The following is a 14,215-nucleotide window of genomic DNA, read 5'->3' as shown; positions in this document are numbered from 1 at the left end:
AAAACTGCATTTATATTATTAACAGTTTAGAGCCAATAAATAAAAAGCAATTGATTCAGCACATAAACTGATGAGTACGTTGGAAAATGGAACAGACATCCCGTACTCGTCGTCAGACCAATGCTTCAATCTCGCCGTAACAAGTAACACAGGAGGGGCACTGACGTAATTTTACAATATATCAGAGCCCAAAATAGGCATTTTGAGTTTCAATAGGGTGAGTGAGAAGTTGAGGATCGGCATGCAAATCCAAAAGACTCGAACACGACATCTTTTCCAGTCTTCCTCGGAAAACTGCCCATAACGTGTCTCGGTTTCTCTCTCTCGCACATGCACACAACCACATTCAGTTAAAGGTCATAGAGGAAAGATCAGGAATCGCAAGCAATGAAAACGAAGAAGTACAAAAACATAAACAGAGAAAGAGACCCAGAAGAAGAAGAAGCAGCTGAAACAGAAGGTACAGATGATGAAATTATTGTTTTGAGGGACCCATTGGAGCTGTTTGGTTTGGACATAATGTTGAATATACTAAGCAACCTTGACGCACGCAGCGGAGTACTCTCCCTCCTTGTCTGCCATGCTTGGAACGGCGTTGCTTGCAGTGATCGCCTTTGGAGTTCCAAGGTCCCTTCTCTCTCTATCTTTATCCCATTTCTTTTCTCTAATTTCTTTCAAATTTTGATTTTTGTACTTAATTTAGATATTTGAGAATTGGGTTGTGATTGTTCTATATTATTTCGTCTGCTTATGATTATTTCGTCTGCTTATGATGATTTCTGTTTGAAGAATTGATAAAATGAATAATCGAGTTCCAGCTTATTATAAGGCTATGCTAGGTCGAAGGTGTCTGTCTATGATGCTCTGTTTGAGGTGATTCCTATTAACTAATGAACCTCAAAACTTTTCTGAAGCCACTTTCTTGAGAATTTTTTTCCTGGTACAAAATCGGTGTTGCTTCCTTAGTCAAGTGAATAGGTAGTTTAACTTTTGTTGAGAGGAGTACTTTTCATGTCAGCATGTTGCTACAAATTAGTATTGACTGGATGAATTTACCTGTCACACTACTGCTACACTACCTGGTTTAGGAGAAAAAAGTTCAATGTGAAAGTGTTAGAAAATATCGGCTGTTATAAGGTTCTATAATACCTGGACCTGAACTATATGTCATGACAGAGTCATTTATTATTGAGCTTCGTATGAAGTTATTGAGGTGGGTGCGTGGTTCTCATGGTGCATGATGTTCCTGTCTTATGGTACTTCTGCAGTTGAATGTGGTTTTGAAAATTTCTTTGCACACTTTCTGACTCCTAAAATAAAGCATATATCTTGATGAAAGATGTAAGAGTGCTGCAAGCAAATACTTGAGTGCAGATACCTAGAAGTAAAACACATAGAGATCTTACCTCAGCTAGAAGCAAAGTTTGGTCTTGGTTTTTTATACAACCACCTGTATTGAAGATAATGGAAGCTTCTACTTCTAGCAGATGAGGATGGGTGTATTAGTTGTAGGATTTCTTCCGTTTTATAGTATGTTGCTTTCACCTTCTCTAATGTATTTCTATCATCTTGAATTTCAATTCTGAGATTTTAGTTACTCAAACCCCGAATGCAGATAGGCGTTTGGTATCCTCTGTTAGAATAAAAACCTACTGATTCAATTTCTTGCTAAAAGCCAACTTATGCAGCTAGCTGCATCAGAAATACATCTCACTCGAAACATTATTTTCTGTGTTGTCACTACTTTTCCTTTAATTTCTTTTCAAATTGTTAGTGTGAGGAGTTGTGGCTTGGGAAAGCACACATGCCCCGGTTGTTGCAAGTTTGGGGATTGTTGAGGTTGGCCGCTTATTCATTATCTATCGTGGATGGAAAACGTGTGAGTAACTCTCTCTGTCTCTCTCTCTCTCTCACATGCAGATTTATACACATGTGATTGCAATGGCAATGTCTGATTGGCCTTTTATTTATCGTCAGTCACGCATAATGAGGGATGATTTGTGCGACCATGTTTGGGAGTTTCATTTCAACGAGGTATTTCCTTATTATATCCACCATTACAATCACAGACTTTAACAATCCTGTCTAAGTAGTTGTTTCCATCCATACGTTCGTGTGTTGATTGTGGACATCTTCGAAGTTATGATGCTAACGTATCATGACTATCATCACTCTCCTTTGACTTTAACTACTCTTACATGTTACCTTGATGTCAAGTTTTAAGAACTTGGAAGAGAATGTCATTTCCTTTTAATTATCTGATGAATATTCCTGCAGATTTGTACAAAAGATTAGATACTATTGTGATCTTTTGTAGTCTGAATGTAGTACTGTGATTAATTTTTTTACTGGTTCCAAATTTTTATATTTTCACAGTGACAGATGAGACAACTTCCTAGCTGCGTTGCAATTGTACAGCCAAAATACTTCTTTTGTTTTAAGAAAATAAAACTACATTTTAAAATTTGGGCAACTAGTTTTCCAAACTTATTATCAGTGTTTTCAAAGACGATGCCGAGGCGAGCCCGGGGCGCGCTCCCGTGTGAGGCGACGGTAAATCGCCTTGCCGGTCCAAACTAAGACGCGCTACTGGAAAAGCGTACGGAAAAGCGATGGGGCGCCTGTTTTTGCAGAAGGCGAGCTGTGATGCGGCCTGGGCGCAAGGAAGAAGGTGAAGTCGTGGGTCCCTTTCTTTTTTCCTTTCATCTTTTGCATCAAAACGACGTGGGTTTGAGTTCATTGCTCAAGTATACCGCTTTAAACACGACGTCGTCTTTGGCAATTAATTAAAGCAACAAAACGACGTCTTTTATAGCCTCATTTTACCTCCTTTTCTTTCTATTTAATAATCATTCTCTATTATTCAGCCAGCAAGGTCAGTTGGAATTAATTTACTAAAGTTTCTTGTAACCAATATAGACGTTTTTATACATCAGCAATAGAACTGATAGAACTTATATTGCTAGTAGTACCATGATAGTTGCAGATACCACTTGAATATTTGAAAATATATTATTTTTGTGGATTTCTTTCTTTGTTTTAACCTAAATATTTTCTTATATTGTCTATAATTATAATGTATTATTATAATATTTTCGGGAAAGGCGATCGCCTCAACGCCTTGAGGCACTCGCCTCGCGAGGCTCTAACAAGTCGCCTTCGCCTTCGCTTTCGCATTTGAAAACATTGCTTATTATCATGATTCCAGACTTCCAGGTTCGGTCATATGTAGTTTTGATGTTTTTTAGCTTACATATTATGTAATTAACCAAACAAATCAAAACTTATGTTGATTAATGGCCCACTGATAAAGATTACATGGCTTTAGCAATTAGACCTCTCTTTCATGGGGATATGTTAATGAATTAATTTGACATATCATCCCTCAGGCCGCTCCTGAATACTGGCGAAGGCTTGATCCTTATTGGAACGGCGCTGGCTCCCTTATGCGCTGCTACTTTCATCCTGATGGGAGCCAAACTGCAGATCATGGTGATCAAGTATGGGGCAGCCATGACTGATGTTATTGCACCGTTACAAGTCTTCTTGAAAATGGAAAAATAAGGGAACACTATGTAAGGATAAACAGATGGCCACGAATGTTTGTGTCCAGAAAGCAGGATCGGAGCTGGGAAATGTCCAGTCACCTCTTTTGCTACTCGAGCATCCCAGACTTTGATAAAGCAGGCGGAAATGGACCGCTTTTTCCAGTTAGGTAAAACAATTTTCTTCTTCATACTGTTTGTATAAGATACGTTAGAATTTGATCATTCTGTAGCAGATTATACTTATCTAAGTATCTAACTAGCTTCAAACAATGATTTTTATTTAGTTGTGGAAGCAGTTATGTAGTCTTGTACAGAACATTTTTTCTCTAGGGTTTTCTTTGTTTGTTAGTATTTAGTAAATGAGAAATGTATGGTTTTTAATTTTGCTGATTCAGTTGCTTGATAGAATGAGGCCCTATATTTGTTGTACGTCATCTCCAAACTGACATTAATTTGTGTAACTTCTGAAGTAGTTCAATAAAGCTTGATTATAAAGAGAGTATGTGACACTAAGATCCCATCCCAGAAGCCACTAAGATCCCATCCCAGAAGCCACAGACTGGACCGCCAGCTACCCACCACCATGTAACTCTATGCTTGCCAGATCAATTCTATACCGGAAACACCCAATCCGTCAGTTCACCGTCCCATTCCCAGTCACTTCTACGCTAAACGAACCATCTATTGGACTCAATGTCCTGATTGGCTCGTTAGATGATGATGATGCCCTCAAAACACACCACTAGATGAAGCATAAGAGAAGGTCAGTACAAGTACTCAACAACTAGAACTCTATTACATTTGGTAATGTTACTTCCTTCATATTTCAATTGAACCGAAATTGTACGTTGCTGTTGTAAATTATATAGGTTTACTTATAAACAAATTAAGCATTCATCTGTTCAAGATCTTACATAAGGGATAGCTTATTCTATTTTCCGCTAAGCTCCCGTTACATAAGATATATTAATACATTAACTGCCTTTACTAGAATTGATTTTCCTCGTACATAAACTGATAGAGTCTTCTCTCAAAATATACTGCAGATACCTGCAATTTGGAGGGTCTTCTTAACCAAGGGCGAGGAGCAAGAGAAGGCAAAGAAAGAGAGCTTGGAGATGCTGAGAGCCGTAGAAGATCACGCAGGTATTGAAACGAAGGAATATTTAGTAGGGGACAAAATTGGTATTGTGGACATAGCATTTGGAATGATAGTTTTATGGTATGGTGTCATTGAAGAAGTGCTTGGAATAAAGTTGTTTGATCCCCAAGGATTTCCTCACTTTCATGCATGGACTGTGCACTTCAAAGATTTGCCAGTGATTAAGGAATCTTCCTGATCGTGATTACCTGAAGGCTGGTTCTATTGACTACAGGGACAACGTGCTGGCCTATCTATGAGATTTTGCAACAGATTCATCCACTGTGCTTTTAACTTCTGTACGTCGTTTCCACTCTGTTATCTAGCCAGTAGTACTTTCGTTACATATATATAATTAGAAGGATCGAATTTCGACTTAACTCGAACTCACTTTTGCAGTCTCTCTTACTATTTGGTCTAGTTAACCAGCTCTCAGAATACTTCAGCACTTGCGTAGTTAAGATCCTTCCAACAAATACGCGCGCCTTAAAGTAAAAAGTAATACAAGAACTACACTATTATTGCATTTCTGGAACTATTGCATAAATGTTAGAATGAATGCAAGGGACTTAAGATATTGCGAAGTCGGATTTAGGTATGTCATGGCGCGCCCCATTTATTTCCATGGTAGCTCCGTCCCTGATTGAATATAAATGTCGTGGTAGACTGGTAGGAGATGATCATGATAAAAATAGCCGGCCTACAATATTAATCACCTGTAAGGCTGTAATTAACGAGACATGTTGAACCTTTGGTGCAACTCTTGGGTTAGTCAAAGTAACAATTTGGAAGTATCAATATTAAATAATAAGGAAAATCGTCCAAAAGAAAATGTGCACGACAAGCTACTTGAATTCAACATTTTTAATTATTTGTAAAGCGTACAAGCAGTTGAATCCACTTGATATTTAAAAATATTTCTCACACTTTTGCATAAAATGATCAAGCTCTCACATCTGTGAGACATGGCTGATCAGGTGAAGCTATATGGAGTACTGTGGTATAGTCCATTTAGTACCAGGGTGATATGGGCTCTGAAGCTAAAAGGCAGACCATATGATCGATCACATAGATCGAGGAAGATCTTCACAACAAGAGAAGAGAAGCACAAGTACAACCCAGTTCACAAGAAGATCTCAGTTCTTGTTCATGGACAAAAGCCAATTTGCGAGTCCATGGTCATCGTCGAATATATAGAAGAAACATAGCAGCAGTACCCCTTGATGCCCAGTTGCCCACTGACCCTTGTGAGAGAGCCATGGCTAGGCTCTGGATTAAATTTGCTGAAGATAAGGTCAGTATACATATAATCCATAAATTTATTCATATTGATCGACTTACCATTTGACCTTTCAATTAAATCAAAAAATGTTTCTTTAAAAGTGCCAAAACAAGTTTATGTAAGTTATGATTAATTGTTTCACGTTCACCAACATATTATGCTTACAGAATGAGAATAAAGATTAAAAATGAATTGTTCCACGTTCACAAATGTGTGACTACTCTCAATTGCAACGAGACATTTTTGATATATATAGAACACTTGAGACATGGTTAAATTGGAAACAATTTAGTGGGATACCTTGCTTGCGTGTTGGAGAATGGAGATCATGCATCAGGAAAGTAACAATAACACTGCCAATTTCATTGAGGCATTTTGAGTTAAAACTCACCTAAAAAATAATTTTTAGTTGAATTGAGACAATATCGGTGCAATAGCATCTTTTGACATTATTCCAATCACTTGTACAAAAAGCCATCCTTATAGTCGATCATAGTCAATAATGATCACTGGCAAAAAAAAAAATATAGGATGAGGTCGATGAACTGAAGTGCAGCACACGTTGATAGCAATAGCTCGATTGTAAACCAGTAACCACTTGGCCTTACCAGCCACAACATCCGCATGCACCATTCCTCCAAATGAAACCAACATCACAATTCATCACTTTAAAGTCCCTCGAGGGGTTTAGAGATTGGGGAAGTCTAAGGTGTGTTGATGTTTATCATACATCAATTTTTTAATAAATATATATTAAATTAAATTAGTTAGTGAAACATATTGTATAGGTCAACAGGTTATTCACTTATAATTTGACATGTGTACTTAAAAAAAAAAATTACCATACTAAGTACTAATTTATTGTTTTATATGTAAATCATTCAAAAACTTGTAATGAAGATCGTAAATACAATATTTACTTTGATTACAACTATAATTATCACTAAATACGTCTAATGTGGTCGTTTGTTGTAAAATGTCTCATCGATGATATAATTTACAAAAGAAAGGACTCTAGTTACAAAAAGAACAACTGGATTACAAGAATTAGGACTTGAAAAGTTTTAGGTCTAATATGATTATTTACCATATAAACAAAACATTTGTTGTAGCATTGGTAAGGTGATCCTTTTTTTTTTTTGTAAATGAAATCATATTTGAAGTAATTATCATAAAAACAACCATAATTACCACTTTATACCTCAATTGTTGTAACTTATGGTAAAATGCGTTGTCAAACGAGTAATTATCTCATGATGAGATTTACACAAGAAAAATATTAGTTACAAAATAGAGAACTTTAATACACAATTAAGGACTTGCGCCTCATCATTTACAATATATACATAAAGTTTTACCACTTTGAAAGCAATTTGTTGTCACATTAGTAAAATGGTTCTCAGACTTGTAATATAAAAAATTACCACAAATAAGAGCTTAATTACTACTTCTACAATAATTCGTTGTCTCATCAGTCAAATGGTTCTCAGACTTGTAATATTGAAGAATTACCACAAATACAACCTTGATTATTATTTTGGACCTCAATTGCCGTAAAATCTAGAAAAAAAATTGTCAAATAAGTAAATAACTCTTAAAGGACAGTAGTTACAAAATAGACAACCTTATTACATCATAAAAGACTCACCGCAAATTTATTTAAATATATGAAGTTTTACCATTATAGCAACGCATTCGTTGTTTTATTAGTAAAGTGGTTCTGAAAACTTGTAATAGTAAAGTATTAACACTTATTACAACTAAATTACCACTTTTTACTACAATTTGTTGTTTTATTGGTAAAACGGTTCTGAAACTTGTTATGGTGAAATATTAACACTAATTACAACTTGACTACCACTTTTTACAATAATTTGTTATGTCATCAATTTTATGACTTAGGCTTGGAACATCGAAGCATTATCAAAATTAATTTCAACCCTAGTTACTACTATTGACCTCTATTATCGTAAAATCAAAAGAGAATATAATTAATTTTTTTTTTTGAACTCAGGACGGGTCTTCTCTATCCGCCTTTCTTTTCCTGTTGTTTCTTCCTTCTTCCTTGGTCCTTCTTCCTTCTTGGTCCATTGTTGAAATTCTAGCGTATCAGAGTCATGGCGACCTGACCATCGCTCTGCTATCACTTCTCCACTGTAATTCTCTCCATCCTTAGTTTCTCTTGTGTTTGAATTTACAGAAATCTAATCGAAGAAGCCCCAAAAAGCCCCAAATCAAAATTCCCAAACCCTAAAATGTTCAATCTCTCTTAGTCGTCCTCGGAGCCAGAAGATGACTAATCTGAACTCCAATTCCAGTGATGTCCAATCCGTTGGGGTTTTCTCACCGCTGCTGCTTGAGCCCCAGGTCACCGTCAATTCAACCAAACAAGTCTGGATCACTACTAGAATAATGCCATCAGAAATCGGCTAAAAACAGATGAGAAACAAAATCATGACCGATGTCTTAGTGGGTAATGAGAAAGGTCCGGAAAATCCAGTCATCGGTTTTTAGCTGATGTCCACAGTGCTTATACACATCGGTTTCTTATCAGATTTCAACGTATAAAATGAGTCTAGACATCAGTTTATTTGTAAAATACTGATTTCATTTCTATTATGACAACATTTCCGTCAAGTTTTCAATTTCTTTATCCATATTTGACATATGTGTTTTAAGTAGAACTGATGTCTCTATCTTTTTGTAACATCAGTTTTGTTTTTTCAAGTGGTTTGTTTATCATTCTTTTACATCAGTTTTGAGTCTAAAAGTGATTTGTTTCTATATACAAAGACATCAGTTCATTCATAGATAAGTTGTAGAAATCATCAAAATGAGAATACAAATTGTAAGCTCCATAAGAAAAAGAGAGTACGTTCAAATTATAGGAAGAAGGGGACATAAGGCCTAAACTTCTCCAAATACAACAAAAGAAAAGAGCAATGAGAAATACAACGTCCTTACAAAACTAAGATAACAACAGTAAAGTAAATTACCGAAAATGAAGCGGTCAAGACTTTTAGTGGCAAAGTATTCATATCCCAGAAGGCTTTCAGGTTCTGAGCAACTTCAACCCAACAATCTAACCAAATTTTTGTGTTCCACAGTGCTTATAATGTTGATTTCATTATAGAAATTTGCTGCTCTATTCCTATTGTTAAAAAAAAACTCTTCATTGCAATCTCTCTCCCATCAGGCAAAACTCCCTGCAAAGATGAAATTAACCAATTAGTTTCTGCAATCATAAGAACATGTTCAGTTCTAGTTCAAAGAATATGGAGAAAAGCTAACCTTATAAACTGTTCCGAAACCTCATTGTCCAACCTTATAAGCTTATTGGAAATTCCACTTCCCAATTCCTTGTTGAGAAAATATCAGAGTACGTCATGAAGCACCCAGCGTTTAATGTCCTCCTCTCAGACCAAGGCAAGTAACCCAATACTGATTCAGAAGCATTTTCCAAACATTGTCTGCAAGAATTCTCATTATAGCCGTAATACCATCAAGTTGAATATATAAAACAAAAGGTATAGTAACAAGAGCAAATGAAATCTTGAAATTTAAGTTCCATTGTTTAAAGACAAGCTCTAATTTCTCTTCTATGCATGTCCTTATCCACTGCCTCTCATCTTTAATGTAAGACTAAAGAGATAAAATCTTTATCAAACATTAAAGCAAGCCAAAAGTCCTTACTTTTGCATTCAATTCATCTAATTCCAATAACATACTACCCGAATCACATGAGTTTTCAATCATTCTAGAGGACATAGAAACCATCATTCTCGATATGTAAATTTGAGTTTTCAGACATGATTTCTACATCATGAAACCTTCAAGTACGTAGATTATGCAAAACAAAGGGAATTAAGAAACAAAACAACTAAAATCAGAACTGCCCAACCAAACCCGGGCTTTGATTTTAATATCTCAATTCTCAACACCAAGCATATGGTTGGTCATGTATCATGATAAAGACTCCTGCATAATTATATCTTTGGCTGAGCTAATACCTATTGTACATGCATCAATAATTGTTGTACGTCGTAAAACAAGTTTTTCCTATATGCCAAATATCAAAGACCATGATTAATCATTCACCACTTCACGTCCAGCTTTTCTACCTACCTAGTTCCAGCAATTAATACATAACCAGATTGATAATATTGCTAAGATGCAGTCTTTAAAATTACTTTCAACCCTGGCACCCAACCAACTAATGTCGCTCTAACTTCTAAATATATAATTTATTTAATAGTCATACTTTTCTTGCCACACCGTTCACCATATCTACACTAATTCTATGGACATGAAAGAAACAATCAAAGGTAATTGCATTTGACAGAATCAAGATTCAAGAAAAGCAAGAATCTTACTTCAAAAGTATGGGAAATTTTAGTGTAGTGGTGGGTATCTCATACCCACATTTACAAAAGTGAGAACAAATTTTGTTGTCAAAGTTGTAATTTGAGTCCTACATTGTGTAATCTTAGTTCTAATAACGGTAATTACACATCTTACGACATTTTATAAGTTTTTGAACAAATTCGTTGTCAATGTACGTTGTAATCTTAGTTCTAATAATGGTAATTACACCTCTTACGACATTTTTACAAGCTTTTGAACAAATTCGTTGTCAATGTTGTAATTTTTGTTTAACTATATGTAAATAGTGTAAATGAATATGGTAACTTTTGTTCTCAATGTTGTAATTTTGGTTCAAATACTTGTAAATTTTTGTTCAAATAGTTGTAAATGAGGGTATCTCATACCCACCAGTACACTAGCTTGTTTCCAAAAGTATGCGATGACACCCGAAAAGAAAAGTCCTTTGGAACTTGGAAGTAATCAACAGTCCAAGATGGTCCAACCTGCAAGAACTCATTGTAAGAATCATAAACAAGAAATCATGACCTTGAAATAAAGCGAAGGGTTCTTCGTCAAAGCTCTGTTATATGGCATGGTTGAAGAGAGAGAGAGATTTGGGTTCGGGAAAGAGGTGGTGGGTGTGGCGAGGGGAAGAGGAGAGAGAGAGGAACAAAGAGAGATGACAGTGGAGGCTAAGGAGGCGTTGTGGTGGAGGTTGGACCAGAGAATGTGGCCGTAGAATTACAACTAATCATGCTGCAGGAAGTAAAAACAAATATGGTACCAGAAAACTTACGAGTATTGGGAGACCTATCCTTCCTCAACGCATGCACTTCTTCATTCCTCCAGTCTTCTCCTTTTCAACTTAGGGTTTTATCAGAGCAAAAGGAAAATTTGTACCAGAAGAAATTGAATGATTTCTTACGGTCTTACTTGCCTTTTCAATTTAGGGTTTTCTGAGAAAGTCTCAAATTTTATAGTTGATATGTAATCTAGAATTTTGCAAAAAAAAAAAAAAATGTTTATACAGGTTAACGGGTAAGCAGGTTACCGTTATAGAATATTCTGAACCGTTAGATATATTCTCAGTTTAATTATATCCGACGGTCTAAAATATTCAAAAAAATTAATGTATGGCATACGTTAACATACACTAGAATTTTCCTTAGAGATTAGACCAACGAACAGGCAGCGTAATAGCTCGAGAATTAGAAGGGGATATATTGGAGCCTTATTAGCAAAGTCTTCGTAGCAAGACATAAAAAATAAATAAAAGGACATAGTGAGCATGGCACATTGAGGTGGTGGCACGGAGTGACAGCTTATTTCCATAGAGGAGTATTCCTGATCAACATTTCAGATAGACCAAAGTTTAATATATACTGGAAGGGCACGATTAATTTTTGACTTCTAATTCTAACTCGGTTTCTCACTAGAAGATACTTGAGCACTTCCCTACAAGAAATTCTTTAAAAAGGCAACTTTGAATGGAAATGTACTGTTTGATGACCATTAAGAAAAGGGGCTTACGTACAATAATAACCATTATTAACTCTCCTAAACCTTGTCATCAAAAGAATATGTCGACATAATAGTATAAAAAGAAAGGTGCATGACAAGCTACTTGAATTCAATCCTGTCTAATTAATTATGTAATTGAAATTGTTAAGCGTGCTGCCCAAGCAGTTGAGTCCACTTTTATTTTCAAATGATTTTATGTTTTGCATAAATAGATTTGGGGAGTCCAACTAGCTAGCTCCCACACATTGATATCTGAGACATGGCAGATCAGGTGAAGCTATATGGAGTCTGGAATAGTCCATTTAGTTGCAGGGTGATGTGGGCTCTGAAGCTGAAAGGCATACCATATGATTACATAGAGGAAGATCTTCGCAACACGAAAAGTGCTCAACTTCTCAAGTACAACCCAGTTCACAAGAAGATCCCAGTTCTTGTTCATGGAGAGAAGCCGATTTGCGAGTCCATGGTCATCATCGAATATATAGAAGAATCATGGCCGCAGAACCCCTTACTGCCCACTGATCCTTATGAAAGAGCCATGGCCAGGTTCTGGGTTAAATTTGCTGATGATAAGGTAAAGAATATAATCCCTAGATTAGTTTAGTTATATTGACTAATTACGATTTGATCTTTCAATTAAATCAAATATATGTAACATATATATTGTTTCAAGATCTCTAACATGTTATGTTGGCACACTGCAAATCAAGATTAAACTTCACATATATTGGCATATAATTAGAGGAAACGCGTGCTGTGCCGGTCTGCCGGCCGGATGACTATTGAATATTAATATTCTAATTCTTAGGGTCCTGCAATCTGGAGGGCCTTCAAATCAGCAGGCGAAGAGCGAGAGAATGCCAAGAAAGAGACATTGGAGATGCTGAGAACTATTGAAGAGCGCGCAGGTCTGGAAAAGAAGGAGTTTTCGGAGGAGACAACATTGGTATTGCAGACATAGCCTTCGGATGGTTTGCTCATTGGTTTGGAGTCATTGAAGAGGTGGCTGGGGTGAAGCTTTTTGAAGCCCATGCTTTTCCTCGCTTGCATGCATGGACTAACAATTTCAAGGAGGTGCCTGAAATCAAAGAAAACCTTCCTGATCGTGATAAAATGGTGGCCCTCTTTAGTGGTCTTGTTTAAGAATTAAGGCTTTGTTGGAATCTCTCATGTGCTTGTTTCGGCAGAGTTCCAACTATCTCTAATTTCATTTCTGTACTGCTTTACCTTCCCGTACCTCTTATCTTTCAATTCTGCTCGTATATCAATAATGAAATTAACGGAGTTGTTTATGGTACATGGATGTTTATTATACACTCATTTACATCTTATTGAATCAAAATTATAATTCAATTGAACCAAATTTACGACATTGACCACAAAGTTACCACATTCCTTTAAACTATTTATATATAATTGAACCAAGTTATGATATATGACAACAATTTGTTCATATACTTGTAAAAATGTCGTAGGTGGAGTTCTCACCTCTAATAGAACTAAAATTACACAAACAATGACTCTCCTTATTATAATGACAACAATTTTGCTCTCATATGTAAATGTGTGTATATCTGACATATATGTGGGCACTGTAGAATATTTATCAAGATTATCTTGGCAATGATATAGGGCCTCAATGAGGCCTAAAATTTGTGGCCTCAAATCCTAGGTGTCATGCCATGTAAGCAAATACAAATTTTATTTTCAATTCCACATAATAAATCTTGCCACATCATACTATTGTAACACCAATTTTACCCTTTTATATTTCCTTCTAGATGTTAGGGAATGAATCAATTACATTAATGAATTAAATTAGGTGATGAAAAAAAATATAAGCTATTAATTATGTATTAATTTAAGAGATATGTCTACAAATTCTTTGACAAATATTTTTCTTCATTTAATTAAATTCTTTCCTATACTTTTTCTTTCCAAATAGCATGAATATAGTCAAGAAATAGGCATTAACTTTCCTTTTCAAATATTGATTAATTTCATCCAAAAAAATAGCATTAATAAATTGAATTTGGAAAATACGTATGTCTAAATTAAGAGGTAAGAAAAAATTTCAGCCATTAATTATCATCTACAAATCTAAATATAAGGGAAAAAAAAACAAAAAATAATAAACTCAAACATAACGTGTAAACCCTAGCTACATAGAGAGAGAGAGAGAGAAAAAAAATGAACAAAAGAATATATATAATCATATGAACATGTATTTTTCACATTATATTTTCAAAATTTATAGGAACCCAAAAAAGGTTGAATTCATATACATATGTTATGCAAATCTATTGATCGAGTGTATGTGCAAATCTATTGACTGAATTACATGAATTTTTTTCTATT

The 14,215-nt window shown here is 35.4% G+C and overlaps 1 protein-coding gene and 1 pseudogene across 8 annotated transcripts; both read left to right on the top strand.

Moving 5' to 3' along the window:
* Nucleotides 1–239: 239 nt before the first annotated feature.
* Nucleotides 240–6,152, top strand: LOC112196670. Of its 8 annotated transcripts, none has more exons than XR_005809355.1 (8): nucleotides 240–627; nucleotides 1,775–1,879; nucleotides 1,978–2,034; nucleotides 3,390–3,715; nucleotides 4,019–4,311; nucleotides 4,595–4,694; nucleotides 4,925–4,988; nucleotides 5,667–6,152. XR_005809355.1 is itself a non-coding variant. In XM_024337074.2 (4 exons), exons 1-4 carry the CDS (start codon nucleotides 388–390, stop codon nucleotides 3,519–3,521), a joined length of 534 nt encoding a protein of 177 aa, XP_024192842.1. In that variant the 5' UTR covers nucleotides 242–387; the 3' UTR covers nucleotides 3,522–3,938. The 8 variants fall into 8 exon arrangements, 1 of the variants encoding a protein (XP_024192842.1); XR_005809357.1 differs by lacking the exon at nucleotides 5,667–6,152 and adding an exon at nucleotides 5,637–5,652; XR_005809358.1 differs by lacking the exon at nucleotides 5,667–6,152 and adding an exon at nucleotides 5,089–5,567.
* Nucleotides 6,153–12,051: 5,899 nt separating this feature from the next.
* Nucleotides 12,052–13,162, top strand: LOC112196867 (annotated as a pseudogene).
* The last annotated feature ends 1,053 nt before the right edge of the window (nucleotides 13,163–14,215 follow it).

Source organism: Rosa chinensis, chromosome 4 (genome assembly GCF_002994745.2).
Source record: "Rosa chinensis cultivar Old Blush chromosome 4, RchiOBHm-V2, whole genome shotgun sequence".
In the NCBI taxonomy this organism is placed as follows: domain Eukaryota; kingdom Viridiplantae; phylum Streptophyta; class Magnoliopsida; order Rosales; family Rosaceae; genus Rosa; species Rosa chinensis.
This window is presented reverse-complemented; position numbering and strand designations above follow the sequence as displayed.